The sequence below is a fragment of the Neltuma alba genome, unplaced genomic scaffold (assembly GCF_004799145.2).
Source record: "Neltuma alba isolate B1F8T4 unplaced genomic scaffold, ASM479914v2 tig00003839_pilon, whole genome shotgun sequence".
NCBI classification, from domain to species: domain Eukaryota; kingdom Viridiplantae; phylum Streptophyta; class Magnoliopsida; order Fabales; family Fabaceae; genus Neltuma; species Neltuma alba.
This window is the reverse complement of record NW_021633443.1, coordinates 1-24,499: the sequence shown is the minus strand read 5'-3', so window position 1 is coordinate 24,499 and position 24,499 is coordinate 1. Positions and strand designations below refer to the sequence as shown.

Here is a 24,499-nt window from a genome sequence, read left to right as displayed (position 1 = left end):
TTTAGACAATTAGAAGAGTGTGTCCCCAATTCTTTCTCTATTATGCCCTCAGCCACACGTAAAATCAACGTGTGAAAAGCAGAAAGCAGAGGGAAGTAGAGTTTGAAGGAAGAATGAGTTCGAGTTAAGGACGCTACGTTGAAAGGGGCTAAAAAGTCCAAACGCGAAAATGACACATTCAATCCAAGAATTTAACAAAGTGCTTGAATTTTGATAGGGTTCAGTTAAGACCACCAGACTACAAATAAAGTTCTGCTGACTCGGTGATAAATGACCCCTCCCTCCCAAAAATCATTCTAGTCATGTCTGTGCCCCGTTTTAATTAATTTTAAATCTTGTGTTCTCATCCTGTAGTTTGTCATGATCCCAAATGTAAACACCATTAAAGATTGATTTGATTTATATCACAAAAATACTTAAGCCTTTTTTCACGAGCTGTGTGTGGTGCAAGACATCGAGACTAATTTTAAATGTTTCAGAATCTTGGTGATATGACCCATATGATTTGCCTTGTTCATTAATTATTTACAGATTTAATTATTGAAGCATATACAGCCACTAGATTTTTTTTATGTTTCGATGCTTCTCAATTGTAATTGATTCGAACATCACTTAACTCAAAATTTATTGGTCGAAGTATGCATTTTTGTCCTCTAAATTTACATCAAATTTTAGTTTGGTGGTTCAAATTTACAAAATATATTTTAGTCTTCTATTTTAATATCGTTAGCTTTATTTAACGGCGAATGATATATCAACATATTTAAATGATATGACACTATTCCTATATGTAAGTCCCTTATAGGAAAAAGATTATTTCTATATTGATCAACACAATTAAAAAAATAGATAAATTACAATATATATTTTTTTCAACATCTTTTATTTATTGGAGCAAATGTGAAAAATTTTATCACTTTTTTTATAGAATTGTTTAATTGAGTTTGGAGGTTTATTAAAGCTAGGACATGTCTTTAGGCTCAAAGATTACTTTCAGATGTATTTACATATTGCTCACTTACAACTAACAAGATTCTCATATTGATAGTGAAAGTTAAACTCACGACTTGGTAGGTTATAAGCCGAATCCTTATTAACTGAATCAACTTTTATTGATAAATTTTATTAGTTTAATACATTCCTTAATATGCAAACATGAGGTACAAGTGACTTATATAGAGAAATATAATGGTAATTATGTAATTAAATATTAGTTTAATACATGCCATGTTTTGTCAACATACATTGAATTACATAATTACCACTTAAATATGCTGAGTTAATATTTTCTGTTAAATAAGACTAACAGTATTAAAATGATAGGCTAAAAATATATTTTATAAATTCAATAAAGTAAATTGAAACTTAATACAAATTTAAAGCATCAAACATATATACTTTAACCAAAATTATTACAACATAAATCGACCAAGCCAGAAAATAAGTGTAATATTTATTTATGAAGCATAAAACACATCGTTTCCGACACAAAAATTAGTGGAAAAGGATTCCACTGTTAATTGTGTTTAGTTTTTTTTTTGGGGGGGGGGGTAGCTACAGCGAAAAATAAGATTTTTTTGGTTAAAAATATATTTGGTAAGTAGAAAAATTTATATTGAAAGTTTGGTAGAACGCGGTACAAAAGAAAAGGGGTCAAAGTGACCAAATCAATTGAAACTGGGTTTTCAAAATCACGGGCGCTACAAGGATGCTGGTTTTAAGTGAAGTGGCATCTAAATATTTATAAATAAAATATTGCTTAATTTTAAATACCTAAAAATGAAAATGTTTTAAAACAAGAGACCACAAAATAGTCAAAATATTTTACTCTCTCACGTCTTATGTATAGAGAGAGAGGTTAGATAACTAATTTATAAATATTAATCAGTACAGTCATTGATAGAAATCCTCTTAAATATATGTAATTAACAGGGATAGATTAAAAAAAATATTATAAATTTAGGAGACAGAGTGAATTAATATCTTACATTCAATATTAAATCAAATCTTTCAATTAGTTTTTATATTTAGAATCAAATAGAGTATAATTTTGAATAAAATAAATATTAAAATTTTTGAAGTCGTAGCTTAACTACTGCATATCAAACACATGAAGATGAAGCCATGATTCTCTTTGTATATCTCTTTTTAAGAAGAGGTCTCTTTGTTTTCTTTTCTTTTCATTTCCCTTCGCTTCTCATCTCAGTTGTTAAAATTACAATTTGAACAGTTTAGATTTTATATTATATAAAATAATTTTATAAAATATTTTTTATTATTGTTTTAAATTACAATGGCTCAAATTTGGTAGTTTAATTTTCTTTATTTATTTATTAAAAGAATTAATAGTTTATTCATAATTTTATAACATATAAAATCTGAACCATTCAAATTGTAATATTATTAAATGTACTTTCATCCATATCTCTTTCTTAAATGTTGTGATAAAGTTAATACTACCTCTGGTCTTTAATATAAGAGCTAGTTGACTAATTTGAGTAAATTAAAAAAATTAGTTAAGTTGGTTATTTGTAATAAATAAGTGTTGTCTTTCCTAAAGTATCATTACTAATCAAGTGTATTGGTTAGACTATTCTTATTATAATGACTATCTTAGAAAAAATAGATAAATATAAGAGATAAAGTGAATTGAGATCTTATTTTTAAGACCAAAATAAAAATCAAATAAGCTCTTATATTAAGGACCGGAATATATAAGAATATAAATAATTTGATAAGATCAAGGAGAATTCTAAGAATGAGAAGCGAAGACACAGAGAGGGACGTTATTTATTCAATTGGATTTTGATGTGCATGCAACGCTTTGTGCTAGACATTTATCTAGTTGTAAGCCTTCACTTGTATATGTTAAGGACAAATTGAATTGAAATAATATATACTCTCTCCAATTCTAAATATAAAACCTATTTTCTAATGTAATGTATATTACAAAATGGGTCTTATATTTAGAACCAGAGGAGTATAATCATAGTCATGTTGATTTTGGATTTGTGATACTATAATGCCAACTGGATGATTAATTTAATATATAAACAATACTAATTCAGCAGCCCCCATCATCGTTCTTTCTTTGGGGGTCTTCATGTCCTTATCTAGTCTCTTTTTTAAAAAATTTTTAATTAATTGCCCCATTAAGAATCCAAGGCGAAGCGCGTTCTGTTAATGAACTTGTTTCAGACTCTTTAATAATAATTCCGTCTTTAATATTATAATAATAAACCTTGCGGCCCCATCATTTTCCACCAACTTTTTCATGATTTTTTTATAACTTGATTTTCTATCACCACCTTCCTGGTTAAGTTAATTCCTAATTGATCAATCAATCAAGAAAGGATCATCTTCAAGGTCAAGTCTTCGTGAAATATTTATTCACCTAAACTTTGTTTTGTTCCTCGGAACGTACTTGACTGATCTCTGTTTCCTTGCATATGAAGCAAGAATTAAATTGGTTTGGTTCCTTTTGAAAAAAAAAATTTAATTAAATTCGGCCCCAATGAGGTTGTGTGTGTGTAACTGATCAGGCTTTTTGGACGTAGGAAAAATAGGAGAAAAATAAGAAGATAATGCTACAAAGGAAAACTTTGACAGTTTTTTTTTTTTTTTAAACTCTTAGTATTATTTTCTGTCTAATTTTCTTCCCATCCAAACTAAGAGTCAATGATATTGGCACGTTAAAATTTAACTAACAACCAGCGAAGCTACTTTGCTCAAATATGTTAGAAATTAAATACTAGTTCTTTTAGTTCTAAAGTCTCTCAAGTTAATATATATAATTTTTTCCTCAAGCTATGCATATTGATTGCACATATTAACAAAGTTTTCATAAAATAGTAGTTCCAATGCAAATAATTAAATAAGATATTTTAGAAAGACTAATATATATGTTATCAAATAATTAATTTAATTAGTTTTTTTAATATCTACAAATTAATATATTATATCTAGCTTTTATATTAGGAATTACAAAGAGTATTACTACCTCTTATCCTAAATATAAGAGTTAGTTGACTAATTTGAATATATTAAAAAAATTATTTAAGTTAGTTATTTATAATAAATATGTATTGTCTTTCCTAAAGTATCATTACTAATCAAATGTGTCACTTAGAACTATTATTATTATAATGATTATTTTAAAAAAATAATAAATATAATAAATAAAAAGAATTAAAATATTATATTTAAATTAAAATAAAAATCAAATGAATTCTTAAACATAAAAAAAAAAGAATGTATAGATATAGATGCATTGCGGGTAAAGTGGTAATGAGTCCAAGCGTGACTTTCAATCATGAAAACGTCTCTTGACTCAGTCCAAGACGCTAAGGTGTCACAACGTCAATGCCTAAGAACGATAGTATTTCTGGATCCGCATCACACTTTCTCAACTATAGGAAACCACGCGTTTGTCATTTTAAAATAAAAATCAAAGTTTTAAAGTGATTGTCATCTTGATATAAACCAAAAGAAAATTTTAAAACGAGAATGCAAAAAAAATTATTAGCATAGAAAAAATTAGTGAAAAAGAAATTTCAAAATAGAAAAATTATTGAGCGTTGGAAAAAAAAAGTTGTATGTGAATTCTGAAGTTGAATATTTGTATCTGTCATGATTTTAATGTAAAAAATTACAAATGATATATCCTTGATATGTGTGTTTTAATATTAATATAAAATATAAAATTTCTATTGCAGCATAATCATGTGGTATTAATTTGATTCTATTTATAAATCAGTTTAAGTATATTCTACTAGAATTAAGAAAAAATTTAAATTTTATTACTGTCTTAAGATTTTTATAACTTTCATTAATTTGCACTTATGAGTAATATAGATATTCTTCAGAAAAAATAATAATTTACACAATAATCTATGAAAGATAAAATGGTAGATTGTAAAAAAATTGGTAGTATGACTAAAAAATAGAGAAAAGAAATATTTTTATCTAAATCGCGTGATATGTAAAATAGATGAATTTCATATGCTCACAAGTAAGGGGCCTAAAGTCAAGGTCCCACTAGAAATCATTGCTACAAGACATTTTCTTAATTTCTTGCGTTCACACTCTGCACCAACTGAATCAGTGTGAAAACGGTCTGATCGTGGGTACGTGTTGCTTCGACCTGCGACATTGAACCCGAGTCCCCAAGTAGAACCAACAAAAGCAGATGGGCCCCTCTTTGTTTCTTGTTTGACTCAATCATACGTTAGAATTAGATCAGTGTTCATCTTCCCGTACAAACTCGTGACTCATCATTATAAATTATAAATTAACACTGATTTGTTTCGCTAAGATTTACCGTTAACATATTTTGTTCTTAAATTACTAGTACTAATTAATTAACTAAGTTGTTTTGAGATTTCTTTTCCCTCCAGATATTTTGATCCAATACATGACGCTCAGAAAAATAAATAAATTAATGTTCAAAACATCACATGTGTTTGAAGGAGGAAATTTAAAAAAAAAAATTCCGACACAGATAATCTTCCTCCTCATCCCTTGACTAATTGATATTCTACATTGAATAAATGGAAATAATTTTCTATGTTTACAATTATCTCCATTTTCACAAGAAAGCGTGTCCAATGTCGATCGTCTCTTGAAACTATAATTGATATTTTGACTCGTGGCCAAAAAAATTTTTGACTTTTTTTTTTCCAAGAATTTTTTTTGACTATGTCAAAAAATTTGACATTTTGACATATTAAAAGAAGGAGAAGTTATTAGGACTGAAAATAGAATAAAGATAACAATTGTCGTGCATATATCTCATACAGGATAATTTATGTCATGTTAATTATGCTTTTACAGTATATTGTTGTCGCTTATATAATATTTTTAAAATTAATTTGGATTATCTCTTAGCAATGAAAATCAATTTGCATCATTAAAGCCACATGAAAAAATATTTGATGTTAAACACATATCATTCCCGAAATACGGTTGAGCTCTAATTTTTTAAAAACGTGACGACCTACGTACATTCCAGTAAATTAATTTTTCTTTTTGTTCTTTTTTTGGGTTTTTGCAGAGATAACTAGGATTAATGAGGGTGCAGTTTAATTATATATTTATGATTATGATATATGCTGCTGCTCTCCGACAAATTAGAAAAAAATACAGCGCCCACACTTTCCTCCGCCTTTCCTGGCCCGCTCCTACGAAGTCCCTGTGAAAAGAGAAAACCGAAAGCACAGATGGTCAAAGGTTGGAGCAAACGGATATAATATAAGGACAAAGAAATTCTATGGTATTATTCCTATACACACCCACTGTCTACATTGTTGGTTTCTATCTTTTCATAATTGTTTAATCTATCTTTTCATAATAGTTGATATCCCTTTGAATCTCCCCTGTCCAGACGCGTTCTTTCCCCTGGAATCTTCAGCTTCCCATCCATTCATATGCCATATATATATGTAACTCTCTACTCTCCACCACCCTTCATATATAAACCCTAGAACCCTCTCTTCCATATGCTCTCACAAAGCAAACACAACTACAAAGTTAATTAAAAAAGCTTGTCACTTGTTAGGTAGCTACTTCTCTTGGGAAAGATCTCATTTATATATGCCAGTAGATCCTTAGAAGTGGTTAGTGTCAGTTGAAGTTACAATCATGGTGGTTGAGCGCTACTATTTCTTCCACCACAGGCCACCGGCGGCCACCCTTGAGATACTTGCTTTTGATACGGCCAACACCATGCGCCGCCTCGTCTCACTCTATAACTCCCTTACCGATGCTGAGGTTTCAAAACTCTGCAACCACACTATCAACTCTAAAGGGGTCGTCTACTTGAACTCCAAGCAAGAATGCTTCCTCCTCAACCTGGCCTGCGCCGAACGCCTCGAGGAGCTCGACGTCGCCGCAGCCACTGTCTCACAGTTGGGCCGGAAATGCTCTGATCCTGGACTCAACCAGTTCCATCTTGTCTACGCCGATCTAAAAGCCGGAATGATCAACACTAGAAAGCTCCAATTCGGCAGCCGAAGTGTACTGAAGAGCGTTGAGAAGATGGAGAAGTTGGTCTTGGCCACCGCGAAACTTCACGACGCAATGGTGTGTCTCGCCGATATGGAAGCTTCGGAGAAGAAAGTGCAACACTGGAAAGCATTGGGTTGTAAAAACTTTGGTTACAGACATCAAGTGAACATACAAACTTTGTGCGATCAAATTGCATTTCAGAGAAAGCAGGTGAGGCGTTACAAGGAGCTGTCGCTATGGAATCAAACATTCGACAAGGCTGTAAGACTCATGGTTCGGATCGTCTTCATCATCTATGCCCGAATTTGTTCCGTTTTCGAACCCTACATTTCGGGTCTTCCAACGAATGACCAAAATTTCGGCGACTGCTATTGCCTCCTTGAACACCGAGAATTATACCAAACCAATTGCTGCCTGACCAATCGTGTTTCCAAGTCGGGTCCCATCTCGAAGACAAACAAATCGGGACCGATTCGATTCGTCCCCGATGAAGATGACGAAATCGCGAAAAGCAACAGAGTATTGAAGATGGCGTCGCCGTCGACGGTTGGAGGGGCGGGGCTATCGTTCAGATACGCGAGCGTGATTATGTTCGCGGAGCGTTGCCTACACTCGCCAGGGAGTATAGGAGAGAGCGAGCGTGAGGCGCTGTACGAAATGCTGCCGGAGAGACTAAAGGAGAAGGTGAGGAAGAAGATGAGGGGACAGTGGTTGAAGGGGGAGGAGTGGGAGGAGGGAGGGGACGGACGGTCCCCGGCGGAGGGATGGCGGGAGGCGGTGGAGGAGATAATGGAGTGGCTGACGCCGGTGGCGCGTGATACGACAAGGTGGCAGGCGGAGAGGAGTATGGAGAAGCAGAGGTACGACGGGAAGCCGACGACGCTGTTGTTGCAGACTTTGCATTACTCAGATTTGGATAAGGCGGAGGCGGCCATCGTGGAGGTGTTGGTGGGATTGAGTTGTATATTTAAGTATGAAAAACGACGTCGTCAGAGGTGACCTCAATGGATTAAAATTAGGGTCTTTTTTCCCTTGAGATTATATTACTTCCAAAATTAATTATTTTTCCCCTCAATCCAAATTGATTCTTTTTGTAGCATCTTAGTTGATAAGATTTGAAATGTTGGCACAAAGCTGGCATACGGTTTCCTGGTAGAGAGTAATGGATACAAAAGTTTCTTCAAAATGAGAAAAAAAAATGTAGTGTGCTTGGATTGATTGAAAGTGAAAGTGAGTACTACCTTTTTGGAGTAGAAACAAGCTTACCCATCAGCCGCTTCAGAGTAGTTGCAGACCAAGAGCTTCTGAGAAGAAGCAACTTGTACAATGCTGCCCAAATAGAGGAAGAAGTGAGGGTTCTCATTCCAGATAATGCAATAAGACTAGAAGTGGACGGCTCTGTTATTGAAGGAGGAAAGAGTGGATGTGGAGGTGTGCCTAGAGATAAAAACGATAGGAGGACATGTGATTTTAACTGCAAGGGTCTTAATCTATGCTGATATAGGAACTATAAGAATGTTTTTGTCTACTCTAATTGTATTGATGTTATTAATTACTCCCTCCATTCCTTATTATAAGAGACAAATAACCGAATTACGTTAATAAAAAAAGCAATTAAAATTAGTTAAAAACAATTAATGTGTAAAAAGTATAATTTGTTTTTCAAAAATGCCCTCATTAATAAGGAGAGAGAACATGAGAGAGAACAATGGTAAATTATTAAAAGAAAGAGAAGTGGGAAGGAGAGAGAGTGTGAGTTGGAGACAATAAATATGGGTAAAATAGGAAATCAACACAGAAAAGTAGAGACAACTTTTAAGTGTCTCTTATATATAGGAACATGCCATAAACATCAAATGTCTCTTATAATAAGGAACGGAAGGAGTATTTGCATAGGGGCTGTGATGCTGCACATCTTTTTAGAGACCTGAAGTTAGATTACTTTTGTGTAAAGATTGGCAGGTGATTGTCTATTACACTCAAAGAGACAATAATTTTGCGACTAATCACCTTGCCAAGTTATCACATAGGATGCAAGAGAATTATTGTATCTTTGATCATATCCCATCTTTCTTGATGAGATATGGATGATGATGAAAGAAGATCCCCTTTTCTACTCGTAACCTTGATTTTGCTTTTTTGTGATTAATGGATATACAATTTATATTTAAAAAAAAGTGAATATACCTTTGGTTTTTAAATAAAAGCTAATTAGATATTCAATTTGATTCTAAATATAAATCCTTAATTTACTTTGTCTCTCATATTTATTTATTTATTTTCCTCAAAATAGTCCGAACGGTTAAAGAATTTTATTTATTTAACATGTGGTTACACATGTTAAAGAATTTTATCTTAATGCGTATGATTAATAAAGATATTTAAAAAAAAATAATACCAATTTATTATAAGTACCTAACATAACTAATTTCTGTAATATTTTCAAATTAGTTATCTAGCCTTTATACCAAGAATAAAAGTAAATATTACTTTCAGAGGAACCAGCTTAACTAATAAAAAAGCGAGTATTATTTGGTAGTATAGTAAAAAAATTGTGGATGTCTTACCTTTTAACTAAAAAAAAAATCTTTGAAAAATCCTAAATTAAAAATTTTATTAGTTAGATGGACCTAATTTTAATTGACTTGAATAAGTAAAGCTGTTATTAATACGGATCTTTCACGGATAGGTTATTCTTAGTTTGGTATGAAAAAATGTTATTGATAATGATTTTATTTTCGGAGAGGAGATAATAAAAAATTATTCATAAAGAATTGAATGAAGTAGACAATTTTATAATTAGTTCAATTGAAAACACTGTACTTGTAAGGAATCGAGTTAGGTTAGACAGTTTTACGAGAAACTACTCATTGACTAATGTGTTTCGGCCGAAAAAAGAAATTGACTAATGTGTATGATATTCATACGAGGGGGTCAAAGCAAGATTTCATGAAGAAAACCATAGTATGAATTATGAAACTGGTGAGAACAATTTTGGATATATTTTTGTGCTTTTTTCATGAAAAGTTAATAATGTTGGATCCAGCATGTTGTCATAGCTTACGTTTAAAAAAAAAGAAGAAAGGTTATAATAACGCACATAAAATAACATTTCATTTGAAAAAAAAAATACAAATAACTTTGAATTTAAGAATTTACTAATTACTCCCACCCATATATTAGTCTTGAATATGAGGAAATTAATTTTGTGAGGCTCGTTTTGGTTTAAATTATAAATATACAGAAAACTTTTCGATGAAACTCTAAATACCTTTCACATTAAATTGAAGATAGTAATTACAAATAATTAAATACAAGATAGAAATTTAAACATTAACATTAAGTCGAGGGTATTTGCAGGGATAAAATTCAATTTATAACACATTTAAAAAAGATAACTGTTTCTATTTTCTTAAGAAAGAAATTGGTGAGCTAGCCAAATGAAGAGAGAGGTTACAAATTAATTAATTGTTGTGGTTAATCAACGAACAACTATAAGGACATGCATATATAGGCGTGTATAACTAATTAACGCGTATAAGGTTGCTTTCTCACATACAGTCCCACAACGATGAACGGCCGACCCCTGCGCAATCGTGACGAAATTAACTTGTCGGGGCACAACCTGGTAATATATAGGTCTTCTGAAAGATCATGAGAGAGACAATGTCTGGTTTTGATCTGAAATCTCGATAGCACTCGTCCAATCAGTAATATAAACTCTAATTAGAAAGTTGATGTTGATCTTATATATAAATCTTAATTCACATGTTTATCAGTTTTTTTTAAATTAACCTTATAAATATTTTCTTGACAATAATCAAATAAGAGAAAGGAAAAAAGAATTAAAAAAGATATTTAGGGTGTTTTAAGAAAAAAAATATCATATTAACTAATTTAATTAACATTCTTAATCTATTCAAATTAGTTAATAAAGTCTTATACTAATGATGGGAAGAATAATACATAGTGACTGTGACGCATTCATCTGCTCTGTGTTTTCTGGGCGTTGACGAACCAATAATTACACATCCTTGTTCCTCACTTAATTCGAAAGCCATAAGCTGTACGAATATACATATACATATACATACATACATACATACATACATATATATATAGAGGTTAAGCCAATGATGGCTTCGAAACAATTCTTTAGACCCTTTCGAGGTCCAGACACATCTAATTTCTTAAAGAGTTTTTTTTTTTCCCTTGTTGATTCTACTTTAAATTTCAAAGAAAATGTTCTTCAAAATAAAAAAAATATTGCTACATTTCGCAAGTGCCAGTTTCCAAATGCTAATCATCGATCGTCCTTATCATATAACCCTATATCCTAATCTAAAAGTTCATCACGGATTGCCTTTAGGTAATTAGCTCCTTTGAATTCTAAACCCACAATGAAATTATAGGCAGTCCATAATAAGTAGGACGATAAACAAGCTCTGTTGACAGATACTCCAGTTTACAACCATTTTTTGAGCTTAGTTTTCCAAAAAGAGAGATATAGCGTCATCCTATATATATATAACCCTTTATTTTTGTTTGGCACGCAATTTGGTTTCACGTTATTAATCATTAAAATCATGATTCTGATGGAAGTATAGGTTCCTAATACGAAACTGAGTATACTTTTGAGCATTTCTCCCTATGCCTTTTTATGGGTGAATATGCACTATTATTTGGGTGATTCCACATGAATTCCCCCGACAAGTATAATCCACCACTCTTTTTTTAAGCATTATAATTGTAAACATCGAGAACATAAGTTATCATGAGACATCATAGTGAGCAGACAAGTCTCCGTAACTTTATTTCATGAATTTCGAAATAAACTGCCCATATATTTGTTGAACATATGAAGATAAGGCCTTGAAGGAGCAAAATATATATCGGAGCCATATGCCACTGGAGAATAGGTCTGGCTTCACTATGATTGGAAAAAGTTCTAATTGTACGAGGACTAGTTGTTATAGGCATTGATGTTCAATAGATTAATTCTCCTTATCACGGTCACCGGTGTGATGGTTGCCGGTGCAGTTTTTTGTCACATTTTTTTTTGGGTATGGGAAAACATTGGTTCAAAGTAGCAGTTGTGGGATTTGATCGCATAATCCCTTGGCTACTTGGACCAACAAAAAGAAAAATAATCATTGGGCCATCAAAGACTTCTTAATTTTATAATGCAAACAAAAATATAAGTTGACTTTTTTATTGTGACTCCAGCCCGTAACAACAATTTACATAAGGATGACAAGTCTTAATTGAGAAATAATAAGTCTAAATTTGATATTAATAAAGCAACTTTTCCTGATACATAACAAGAAGTAGCATGTACATTAATTAAAAATTACCATAATTTATTTGAAAATAACACGTCTTTACTGAAAAATGACAAATCTAAATTTGAGATTAACAATGTGTCTTTTTCTGATGCATAACAAGAAATAGCATGTACATTAATTAAAAATGATCATAATTTATTTGAAAATGATATGTCTTTACTAGAAAATAACATGTCTTTAGTGGAAAATGACAACAATTTATTTAGAAATATACATGTTATTTCTTATTATGTATAAGAAAAAGTTACTTTGTTAATACCAAATTTAGACTTGTCATTTTGCAATAAAGACGTGTCATTTTCAAATAAATTATAGTCATTTTTAATTAGTGTATATGTTATCTCTTGTTATGTATCAGAAAAAGACACATTGTTAATTTCAAATTTAGACTTGTCATTTCTAGTAAAGACATGTCATTTTCAAATAAATTATGGTTATTTTTAATTAATGTACATGTTACTTCTTATTATGTATTAGAAAAAAGTTGCTTTGTTAATATCAAATTTAGACTTGTTATTTCTCAATTAAGACTTGTCATCCTCAAGTAAATTATTGTCATAGGTTGGAGTCATAATAAAAGAGTGAACTTATATTTTTGTTTGCATTATAAGGTTAAGAAGTTTTTTATGACCCAATGGTCATCTTTTTTTTTTTGTTAGTCCAAATAGCCAAGGGGTTATGGGATCAAATCCCACTCATGTCACTTTGAACCAATATTCTCTCATATAAAAAAAAACTGTGACAAAAAACTCTACTGGTAGCCACCACACCGGTGGCCAAGCACTAGCGGTGGCTGCTGGCCATCGATAAGGGGCTGAGCCATTTTTTTAAGAAAAAGAACACAGCATATTTTTGTCATCGATCGTCCTTATCATATAACCCAATATCCTAATCTAAAAGTTCATCACGGATTGCCTTTAGGTAATTAGCTCCTTTGAATTCCAAACCCACAGTGAAATTATAGGCAGTCCATAATAAGTAGGACGATAAACAATCTCTGTTGCCAGATACTCCAGTTTACAACCATTTTTTGAACTCAGTTTTCCAAAAAGAGAGATATAGCGTCATCCTATATATATAACCCTTTATTTTTGTTTGGCACGCAATTTGGCTTCAATTTGGTTTCATGTTAGTAATCATTAAAATCACGATTCTGATGGGAGTATAGGTTCCTAATACGAAACTGAGTATACTTTTGAGCATTCCTCTCTATGCCTTTTTATGGGTGAATATGCACTATTATTTGGGTGATTCCACATGAATTCCCCCGACAAGTATAATCCACCACTCTTTTTTTAAGCATTATAATTGCAAACATCGAGAAGATAAGTTATCATGAGACATCATAGTGAGAAGATAAGTCTCTGTACCTTAATTCCATGAATTTCGAAATAAACTGCCCATATATTTACCAACGGAAGTTAGGTCTAGTAGGAGTTAATCCCTCACAACGTAGTGAACCAAGTTTTGAATCTCTGTTAGGAGATGTGCTTATATTCAGTACCCAACAATACATCAAATAAGATTGCTTTCAATAAAAAAATACATGTGCTATAATAAAAATAAACTGCCCATATATTTGTTGAACATATGAAGATAAGGTCTTGGAGGAGCAAAAAATATATCGGAGCCATATGCCACTGGAGAATAGGTCTGGCTCCACTATGCTTGGAAAAAGTTGTAATGGTACAATAACTAATTGTTGCCGTTGCAAGGATTGATGTTCACCAGATCAATTTTCCTTATCATGATGACTAATTTCCCCCAATTTAAACCTAGAAAACTAAAATCCAACCCACCCTTATTTAGTCCATTTCTTTTGTGGGTTGGGCTGATATTACAGGAAGCCCATTGGGCTAAGCAATTCGGGAGACTCCCAACAGATTCTTTAATCACTTACTATCCCAAAAACAAAAGAGAAAATTCTCATTGCCGCTTCCCTGCGAGCTTGACTGGCATATCAAGCTAGAAGTCCTCGCTCATCAGTCGAGTACGCGGGTTCTATTATCGTCGATATCCTCAACGAACAGCGTTTTCTATTCACACTCTTGAATCCGAACTCTATTGAGCATTTTGAATTACCCTCTGTCCCTTCCATAGGGTTTCTTGAGGTCTTGACTAGCAACAACACTGGACTGAAGCAATGATGATTCGCCTGGCTGCTAAGTTGTCAAGAGCTTCATCTGCTATTGCTCGAACTTCCAATTTAGCCTTCATTTCATATAGCAAGCCTTATCTTGTCTCATCCGCACCACGATTTAGGCTATTCCACAATGGTTCGGATGGTTCTTTGGCAAACCCCGTTACTATTCAGATGATCAACTATGCTCTGTCTCATGCGAGGTCTCAGAAAACAGGTATATGGTTTTCTAAGCTCTTCCAACTTCGTTTTCCAATTACCCACTTTGAGTTGAGTTTTGTGGTTTACATTTTTTTTTTTCCTGTTCTGGCGTGATTCGTGTCGATGTAGCTGAATCGTATGCACAAGGCCTGCTGGTGTTGGAACAGTGCCTTTCGACTCTCTCATGTGAAAGGAAAGATCCCTCGGATGAAAACTCAAGAGGAATGGTGCTACTAGCTATGTCTACCTTGTTGTCTGAAAGGTGACTTTTTCCTTCCTTCCCGACATTACAAACCCCATGTTGGCGCATAATTTCTGTTTGATAGATTGTTAAGCTTGTGAAAGTTTATCTTGTTTAATTTTTCTTAGAGGTGATTCTGATGATGCAATCGAGAAGCTCCGTAGTGTTCAACAATTGACCAGTTCTTTCCTGGGAGTGAGAGGTGAATTTACATTCATAATAATAGCGCATCTGCTTTTCCAATTTGATATCTTTATAAGAAGTTCCCATAATTTAACGGTACTCTTGGGCTTTCTTGTTGTAGTTGCTGCCTTCGAAGCTCTGGTAGGTCTGCATTTAGAGCTGGGCCAGGTTGGTTGCTAACACATTGCAAAATATCTACTTATTTCTCCCAGTAATACTCATATTTATTTGAAGAAAATTCTCCCCTATAGGATGATAAATCATCAGTGCTCGCAGATAAATGTTTAGAGCTCATGGCGAAACATGAAGCAGGGTGTGATGGCAAAGATTTTGAGACTCTAACTACTCGTGCAAAATCAGTAAAAGGGTTTGTTGAACTTGTCAATGGCAATCTTGAGTCAGGTACTTCTAAATTCTTGTTATTATCCGTTTGATTATTTATCCCACTCATCCTTTAATATCTAAGTAGACCTTGTGCGTCTGGTGCAGCTGAAGCATTCTTTCAAGGTCCTCCTGATGTCAGACTATGCAATGGTACTTTTCGTTTTATCAGACACTATGTCAGACATTTATCCGTCCCAAATTGATATTTGAAAATATAGGCAGTGTCGCTCTGTCATATGGGGAATTTGTACATGCCAAACAGAACTTTTCTTTGGCAAAGGAGGTTTATCAAAAGGTCATAGATGGAGGTTCAGAGAATAAAGATTTTGGGAACCCTTTTCTCTTAGCAGCTGGTAATATGAACTCAGAGGGTTTAATGTTGGGGGCCATGTGTGCTTTGGGGCAGCTTGAATCACATATGGGGTAAGTTCAATAATACTTTTCTTCTGCTACAATTTTCTTAGTCTTATAACTTTTTGGGGATATTACTAATACTTGCTATCTAAATTTCAGTAACTTTGGTGATGCAGAGGAGTTATTGACAACGGCATTGACAAAGGCAGAGGAATCTTTTGGTTAGTTATCTGTCCTTTAAATTGTTGTATCCAATTACAACAACAATAACAAGCCTTATTCCACTAAATGAGCTTGGGCACATTAATCACATGATGTTACTGTGTTTTATCAACAGTCAACTCTTGAGATATATCATTCACCAAGAGATCCTGTTTGATAACTTTTTTGACACTCTTTTTTGGTCTCTTTCTACATCCCTTTGATGGGGCTAAAAACCATCTAACCTTGGTGTACAAATTTTATATAGCAATTATTTGAAAGACTGTTACCGGTAAAGTTTATTGCTAATCTTTTGTGATGAATAAATGTAGGCTCTCATCATCCCAAGATTGGGGTTGTCTTGAGTTGCATAGCTCTCATGTTTAGGCGGAAGGCAGTGCTTGAGCGTTCAAGTTCTCTTTTGATTCAAGAGGTAAGAGCCCTCCAAAAGCCAAGTTCTTGTTCACTTTTGAGATTTAAGAAATTGGAAAGTTTTAATTGAGCCATTCTTTTGACACATGCACAGCCCTCTTGCCTCGGCAGAGGTGCTTCAGTCTGCTTTAGTTTTATTACAGAGTTGGTTTCATCTGTTTTAGTTTCTATTATCAATCCGTCTTCTTTTACTCCCAATGTGCTAGCTTATATAGAGTTTGTCTTGTCACTGAAAAATTGAGTGACCTTCAATCTGGTTTAGTTTAAACCAAATTTCTGCTGAGGCGAGTCTTATAGTCTGACAAGTAAAGGAGTCGTCCTTGAGGACTTTAGCAGATCTTTTCTTAGTTAGCTTACCAACTGCTGTGCTCGTAATTTATGGTGTAATTAGACTTGAAACCTTTGACAGGGGCTGTACAGAAGGGCTATAGAATTGTTGAAGGCTCCACCGTTGGAGACTGAAGGTAATGTTGATGGGTTAGTTTGGTGCCCATACACTCTCACACACGAGACACATGCATTTATGATGTATATATTTTGAAAATGAGCTTTATCTGGGTAGGTGCTGTGACTTCTATGGATCGAGGAGATATAGTGGCCCTTGCAAGAGGTAAGATGGACCCTTTGATTCATTATAGTGTAACTAGTGTTACCAAAGTGAAGAAGAATCAATATACCAGTATAAAGTATAAAATGTGTTAGAAGTCATATTGTTTGTTTATAAGCCATGAATATTGCAACCCATCTTGGGCTTGGTGCAAAATGATGGGCTACCCTCTAGTTCTAGTCAAATAAATGATGGTGTTCAATGTTAGCTTTGCATGTTAACAAGTACTCTTGCATCTTGTAGCACCCCTTCAAATACTGTCTCTTTCACATGCACACAGAGGTATACATCTTTGTGTGCTCGTGTTTCAGCTTGGGTTTTAAGTTGTATTATGAATGGTAGTTTTGTGATTCTTTTTTCTCTTTTCATGTTTAATGTCATGCTAACAGGCATGGATGCTGATATAAAGATAACCATATTATGGGCCCTATACTTCACATGGAATCTAAAATGTGCCACATTGTTAATGGCTTATAAATAGTATGACTTCATATAGATTTTACTTTGCATATTGAATATTGATGACATGTTTATTATGGATGCTGATGTAGCTAATAACTAGACTGTGTCTGTGCATTTACAGGGGTTTCAAAATGAATCGCACTGTTAAAATATCATTACGAGTTTTATGAGTTAAAGTGTAGGAAACATTTTATTGGAGAGAATATGATTATGCTTTTATAGTGTTAATACTTCTTAATCATCTTATGAGGCACACCTGCATATTTCCAACTATGATTTATTATAAATTCTTAACGAAGTAGCGGTCTCATTTAAGGTTAGTTTTTTTTTTTCCCCTCTTCTTGATATTACATTTCGGATTTAGGGGCATCCTCAGACTTTACTTGAAAGTAAATGGAAATAGGGTGCTTGGACACTCTGAAGGGCGTTCAAGGCTACCCTCATGACTGCTAATATTGAAGCTGAAGTTGTTTATTGACTAGAACCCAATGTTGCAGGTGGATATGGTGATGTACTCAGTGTCCAAGAGAACAGAAAAGTTCAAGGAGAGAAGATGAAGAGCTGGGCAGAGGCGATTTGGAAGAATCGGAGGTTGTCTCTGGCAGAGGCTTTAGAAATCTCAGATTCATCTTCCAAGGTCCCTATTATCGATGTTCGGATTAGCCGGATTATATAAGTCAATCCATCCTCTAGTTAGGTCTTCATACTGGTCAGATTCTACACCCAACCTCACTTAGTGGGATACAACTTCTCGTTATGAGCCAATTCATCCGTGTCATATTTTGTCTCTACGGCATCAGGTTAAAAGAGGAGGCTTTTGGCACGGATACTATATTGGTGAACAATAAAAACTGTTAAAATGGGTGGTGCGGGATACTTTTGCCAAGAGCTTGTGTCACGGCATTGCCAGTTAACTTGACAAAACGGGACATACGTAATTCTTTTGGATTGCATCTATAACGTCGCAGTTGTACTTAGTGTGTCAAATCATCAAATGGAACCTTATGTATAGGTGGTGTTATGTATTTTTATTACAAGTAGCCGAAAGAAAATGATTTTAGTAAATCTTTTAGTCCTTGAAAGCACATAATTTTAGTTTGTTTTTATAGATTTGGAATGCGTCATTTCAACATGTGAAGGCAAATTTTGTTTTTATATGTTGGATATGGTCAGACCCGACGTAAACTTTTACAGAATTCCGAGTTTCACTGGGGCTTAATTCAAGTTTTTTTTTTTTTTTCTCCTCTCAAACTTCTTCAAAATGCAGAAAAGAAGACGAAGATTTGTTTTTTTGGGGGGTGGGGGAGGTGTTTGTCAATAACAGATATTTGACGTGTCTCTAATCTTCATCCGTTAATGAAGAAAATGAGAAATTCATCAGTTAAATTTTTATAATTTTGACTTGACTATCATTCTATCCATGAATTTTAATTTACTGTAGTTCAGCCTTAGACTGAAATTTAATATCTGAAATTTGATCTTTTCGATTTACGTTTAGTATATTAAGGTAAAAAAATATCAAAGTGATATTTTGTCGGGACAATTACCAGGAAAGCCCCAGAAAAAAAAAAATTAATTAACAAAAAATCTTGATGACAAGTGATCAATCAGAACTTGTTGTCATTCTCTATTCTTAAATTTATTATTGTTTACTCTTTACTTGTTAATAGATTTTAAGATGATTAAATCTTTTCCTTAAAATCTGATTGTAATTCTTCCTTCTTCTTTTTTAATTAATTGGATAAAGCAATGATTGAATGCGTTCGCTGCTGTGGATTAGTAAGAATATGCCCATCTTATAAAACCAGTCAAGGCCTATGTCTTCATCCCCTAAGTAAAACGGAAATAAAATGCCAGGTCTTCCGCGATGGATTCAAAGAAAATATTCTACAGTATAGCAATACTCTTCCTTCTTCACATCATATTATTTAATCACTCTGTTGCTATTTTTAAAATAATCTGATGTTTTCTTAAATGTCTTTCATTAAATACTCTTCTTCTTCCTCTCTCAAACTATGAGTTCCATATTGGATAACCCATATGGGAGAAGGGGCTTATAAATTCAGGAAATTTTCGCACACAATAGGCTAATCCTTTGAAAATGAGCTCCATCTCCCTATATCTAATTTACAAACCACACACTATTAATTAACTAAGAAATTCTATTTGGAAGCATTTTTTTTTTCAAAATATATTCACCACTGTATGAAAAACAGTGTAATTCAAGCACGATAACAAGTGAATGAATTAATAATGCCTTTCATCTCACAGCCCAGTCTAAATTATTGGCCTTCATAGAGCCGCAGTAGTAGTATATTCCATGGATAAAATACGGAGGGTCGGCAACAAAACAACAGAATGGATCGTCTTATGAATTTTAAATAGGACTCTCATTTAATTAGCTTAGGGAACACCGTCGAATCCCATGCATATATGCATATGCCAAATGGCATTCAACCACATATCAGATTCACACACAAACAGCTGCCTGAAAGATAATCTTCAGATCATCGTCATCATTAACAAGTGTTTGGTATGGCAGAGGAGAATCAAGGAGTTAAGCCTCCTCCAGAGCTGCCTGATCAGCCCTTGCCAAGTAACTATTTGGTTTCCCCTCTTCATTTATTTTATTTAATCATTATTCTTCTTATTTTTATTTGATATTACCTCATGTCTTTAATATAAGACCTCGTTTGACTTTTGTTTGATCCTAGATATAAGATTCCAATCCACTTTGTTTCTCATATTTATGTAATTTTTTCCAAGGTAGTCCTTCTAATAATGGGAATTTTAGCCAATACACTTGACTAATGAGAATATTTTAGGAAAGATAACACATATTTATTACAAATAGCTAACTTAACTTATTTTCTTAATCTCCTCAAATTAGTCAATTAGCTCTTATAATTAGGACCAGAAGTAGTATAACGTATACTATGGCTCAATTTATATATGCATATATTGTTAGATTAATCCGTAAAGATTCTACTCCTCCGGTCCTTAATATAGGACCCAATTGTTGAGTTGATTTTGGTCCTAAATATAATACCCATTTTTCATATTTATCATTTTTTTTAAATTACCTATATGGATACTTTCTCAACTATAATCAAGTAGAAGAGAGAGAGGGGCTATTAAGAAAGATAATTATGGTATTTTAAGAAAAGCGTGTCACATTTCTTATAATTAACTAACTTACCTAACTTCCTTAATTTAATCAAATTAGTTAAATGGGTCTTATATTAAGGACCAGAGGAGTATTGTTATATATATATATAAATTAAGCTCTAATTGTAATTTCTGTTAATGAATTTTAAAAATATCAAAATATTTGGGTACGGTGTTCTTTGAAAAGAATTGAAAATTTGCGCTCTTGATATTATAATCAAAATCTCTTGAATTATGTATGTAAACAATAATTTATTACCGGCACAAATCTGAAGGTAATTCAAGGATATCAAACAGTGATATGTATATGTAAGATATATGAAACTACAGGGAATTACAATAAAGTATTGGGGGAAAATAGGGCAACCAAAACAAGTTGGCCAGAGCTGGTGGGAGTAACAGCAGAAGAAGCAGAGAAGAAGATAAAGGAAGAGATGGAAAGAGCAGTGATCCAAGTGGTGCCACCTGATTCTTTTGTGACTATGGATTTCAACGCCCAACGTGTTCGTCTCTACGTTGATGAATCCCTCAATGTTGCCAAGCCACCCACCATCGGCTAATTCTATATTACATTAATATATATATATATATATATATATCACCAAGAGAAACACCAAAATAATCTACTTTTAATTACTACCTCTTCAAATAGCAGCGTTCTACTTCTTTTTTGCTACCAAAAAAAGCATGCATCTCTGGATGAATAAATATGTGTACACCTTGTAAGCTCAATTATCAGAACTACTATGAAATACATTTCGTGGAATCTTGATTAAGATTAAGATGAGAAAATTAATCTTTTATTCCTTCAACTTTTAATTCAGTTATAAGTGATAACTGAATCTTTTAACTATGATTTAGTATCACTCAGTTTTTGAATTTTTAACCTCATTAAAACTTAGCTCATAATTTTTTTCCCATTTATTAAATTATTAGTCATTGTCATACTGAGTAATAGTTACGTTGAGGGATTGAATTATGTATAACAATGATTAATTTACTAAATAGGAAAAGATCAGAAACTGAGTTTCAATCAAGTTAAAAAATTCAAGAACAATTAAGTGTCTGTTTGGTTGAGCTTATAAAGTGATTTATAATCTACTCATCGACTAAAAGTTACATTAAATAATTTTGATTGTGTTTGATTTCACTTTTGGCCCATCTAACTTATGGGCCAAAAGCTGCTTTTTAAGTATGATTATAAAAGTATCTAAAACTTATTTATAACTTATGCAAAAATAGTTTTGGAATCAAAAAACATTTTTGCTCATATGTTTATGTTTTTCTTGCTTCCTAGTTAGTTTTTAACTATTTATTTTAATATTATCTTAAGTAAAAATAATTTTTAACATAGTTTTTATAATATTTTTAATTTTTAATTTTAATTTTATTTTATATTTACATAAATGTGCAGATTATATTATCTAATTAATTATGTAATATTATTTGATTCAAAAATTTTCATATTACTATGATTTCTAATTTAAATATAACATTTTCCTATTATAATAATCTAAAATTATTATATTTTCTAAATTCATATTTTTAATTATTTTTATTATTTAATAAAAGCCATACCTATTTGATCATTCGATAAACTAAATTTACTTATCCAATTATAATTTAAATAACTTTTCTACTTTACAAACTAATTTTTTATAAAAGCTAATCTAAACATAAATCACATTATCTAATCTAATTTTTATTCAATCTAATTTTTTTAAAAAAGTCATATTAAGAATAAATTATTTTTTTTACCGCCAATCCAAATAGACCCTGAATTGTGCTGTGTTACAATTAAAAGATTTGTACAACTATGGGGTCAAAAATTATGGAAGTGAAATATTTTTAATTTTATTAAATGCTAAATTATATAAAAGCTCCATTAACTATGAGTCAGTTGCATATAACCTTTCTAATATTTTAAAGTTTAATAATTTTCCTAATCTTTTATTTTTTTTACTATTATCTTTTTAACGGAAATTGTCACGTCAAATTACTAGAAGATATGTGGCACGTCATGTGGCATCTTACGTGACATTTGATGATTTTATACTAATTATTATTTTGCACACAAGGATTAAATCGTGATTTTATCATCAAAATAAACCCTCCTTCTCAACCCCATTATTGTCCACTTGAAGAAAATTGAGCCTATTTCCTACTCTAGATCACAATTCAACTGACTACGAGCCATTTAACATGGATTTTGAAGAGGAAAAACCTTCAATATCAGATAATGGCACAGACATTTACATTGAAGTAGCCAAAACTCATGACTGGACTTAAATTTGCTTGCACATATCATTCGTTGTCTTGCTTAAATTAAATTTCTTTACGCCTCTTTTCATTTGGGATTTAAAAAGTAGCGGTTGAAAAAAATTTTCTCCATTTACACATCAGTTAAGTTATTGACTATATGGAGGCTTCTGGAATAAAGTATAGCTTAGCTTAATTACAATTATTGCTCCGGTCATATTTATCGTCTCCGTTACATGCGTTAATTGGAATTGGATGTTGCTCAATACAGGAAGAGTTTGTCCATTCGCGTATCAGTTTTGATGTTCTGAGGCCGAAGAGTTTGAAGACGGCGCGACCGACGAGACATCAGGAGAATGAGGGTTTATTTTAATTAATGGTAAAATAACAGATTAATCCTTATGCGAAAGATATATAATTAGTACTCCTCGTGTCCTTAATATAGAGCCTAACGTGAAAGTTAACGTTAATTTTATATGTAAGATTTATTTTACATATTTATTTTATTTTTTTTAAATTACTCTTTTGACATTTCTTTAACAATAATCAAGTAAGAGGGAGGAAAAAGAATTAAGAAAGATAATTAGAATGTTTAAGAAAAAAATATAATATATTAACTAATTTAACTAACACCTTTAATCTATTCAAATTAGTTAATTAGGATTACATTAAGGACCAAAAGAATATATAAAATTATCAAATGCCATGTAGCCAGGATATGCCATATAAGGTGTTACATGTATGACAATTCCATTAAAAAGATAACGATAAGGGGTTTGTGTTGAAAAAGAAAGAAAGAAGTCAGTAAGTGAAATTTAAACTTTAAAATGTAAGGAAAGTCTTATGCAATTGATCTGTAATTTAAGTAGGGGTTTATATAATTTATCCTTTATTAAATGTATTGAGTATTCAATGAGTACGTTCTTTGTCATCTTTATATAGCTAGCTGTCGATCCTTACTCACATTTAAAAGGGAAAACTAATTCAGAGGTACGTATTGTTTTAGCCAATTTTGCAGGCATGTAGTTAATTTTGGCATTGATTGGTACTACTGTTATAATAAGTTGATATTGATTGGTTGGTTGCACGGAGCAATACGACGGAGCCAGGCGGAAGTGGGGCTCGAATAATGTACAGAAAGGGAAGGAGATTGCGAATGATCATCGAGTTTAAGGGCACAAGACTTGCCCTTGTGGCTGATCTGAGGTTCAATCCCCAACTGTTGATCGATAGGGCCGCACAACTATTATTTGACGATGGACTTATGGAAGAGACAGGCAACGCTAATAAATTGAATCAGTATAGTTGAGGTTATAAATGTGATGACCATGTGGCATATTAATATTGTGCACGCAGAAAGAAATTGCCCATTTCAATTGTACACTTAACTGACAACTCCCCCCCCCAATTTTTTTAGCGTGCTTTGATAATTTTAATATAAGAATTAGTTAGAAAATAAAATTTAATTATAAAATAACATCTCAATTCATTTTTACTTTTTTTTTTAAAGTATACAT

At 32.5% G+C, this 24,499-nt stretch overlaps 3 protein-coding genes across 4 annotated transcripts; all 3 read left to right on the top strand.

Annotated features, from left to right (window-relative positions):
- The first annotated feature begins 6,396 nt into the window (after positions 1–6,396).
- LOC114742641 (uncharacterized) lies at positions 6,397–8,470 on the top strand. The gene has a single exon (XM_028930860.1). The coding sequence runs from the start codon at positions 6,640–6,642 to the stop codon at positions 8,002–8,004; it is 1,365 nt and encodes a 454-aa protein (XP_028786693.1). The 5' UTR covers positions 6,397–6,639; the 3' UTR covers positions 8,005–8,470.
- Positions 8,471–14,462: 5,992 nt separating this feature from the next.
- LOC114742638 (uncharacterized) lies at positions 14,463–18,663 on the top strand. 2 transcript variants are annotated; one of them, XM_028930857.1, is made up of 12 exons: positions 14,463–14,707; positions 14,821–14,953; positions 15,061–15,134; positions 15,237–15,283; positions 15,367–15,517; positions 15,605–15,649; positions 15,718–15,922; positions 16,013–16,074; positions 16,387–16,487; positions 16,896–16,950; positions 17,049–17,096; positions 18,053–18,663. In XM_028930857.1, exons 1-12 carry the CDS (start codon positions 14,494–14,496, stop codon positions 18,229–18,231), a joined length of 1,314 nt encoding a protein of 437 aa, XP_028786690.1. In that variant the 5' UTR covers positions 14,463–14,493; the 3' UTR covers positions 18,232–18,663. The 2 variants fall into 2 exon arrangements, with proteins under 2 accessions (XP_028786690.1, XP_028786691.1); XM_028930858.1 differs by lacking the exon at positions 18,053–18,663 and adding an exon at positions 17,920–18,006.
- A 1,427-nt stretch (positions 18,664–20,090) lies between these two features.
- Positions 20,091–21,284, top strand: LOC114742636 (subtilisin inhibitor CLSI-I-like). Its single transcript, XM_028930855.1, has 2 exons — positions 20,091–20,151; positions 21,054–21,284. Exons 1-2 carry the CDS (start codon positions 20,091–20,093, stop codon positions 21,281–21,283), a joined length of 291 nt encoding a protein of 96 aa, XP_028786688.1. The 3' UTR covers position 21,284.
- Positions 21,285–24,499: the final 3,215 nt, after the last annotated feature.

Excerpts from the sequence above, each read along its gene's own strand:
- LOC114742641 (XM_028930860.1), top strand. The coding sequence starts at position 6,640 with ATGGTGGTTGAGCGCTACTATTTCTTCCACCACAGGCCACCGGCGGCC.
- LOC114742638 (XM_028930857.1), top strand. The coding sequence starts at position 14,494 with ATGATGATTCGCCTGGCTGCTAAGTTGTCAAGAGCTTCATCTGCTATT. Across the intron at positions 15,650-15,717 it reads TGATGTCAGACTATGCAATG|GCAGTGTCGCTCTGTCATAT; the intron begins GTACTTTTCGTT and ends TTGAAAATATAG. Across the intron at positions 15,923-16,012 it reads CAGCTTGAATCACATATGGG|TAACTTTGGTGATGCAGAGG; the intron begins GTAAGTTCAATA and ends TCTAAATTTCAG.
- LOC114742636 (XM_028930855.1), top strand. The coding sequence starts at position 20,091 with ATGGCAGAGGAGAATCAAGGAGTTAAGCCTCCTCCAGAGCTGCCTGAT. Across the intron at positions 20,152-21,053 it reads GCCTGATCAGCCCTTGCCAA|GGAATTACAATAAAGTATTG; the intron begins GTAACTATTTGG and ends ATGAAACTACAG.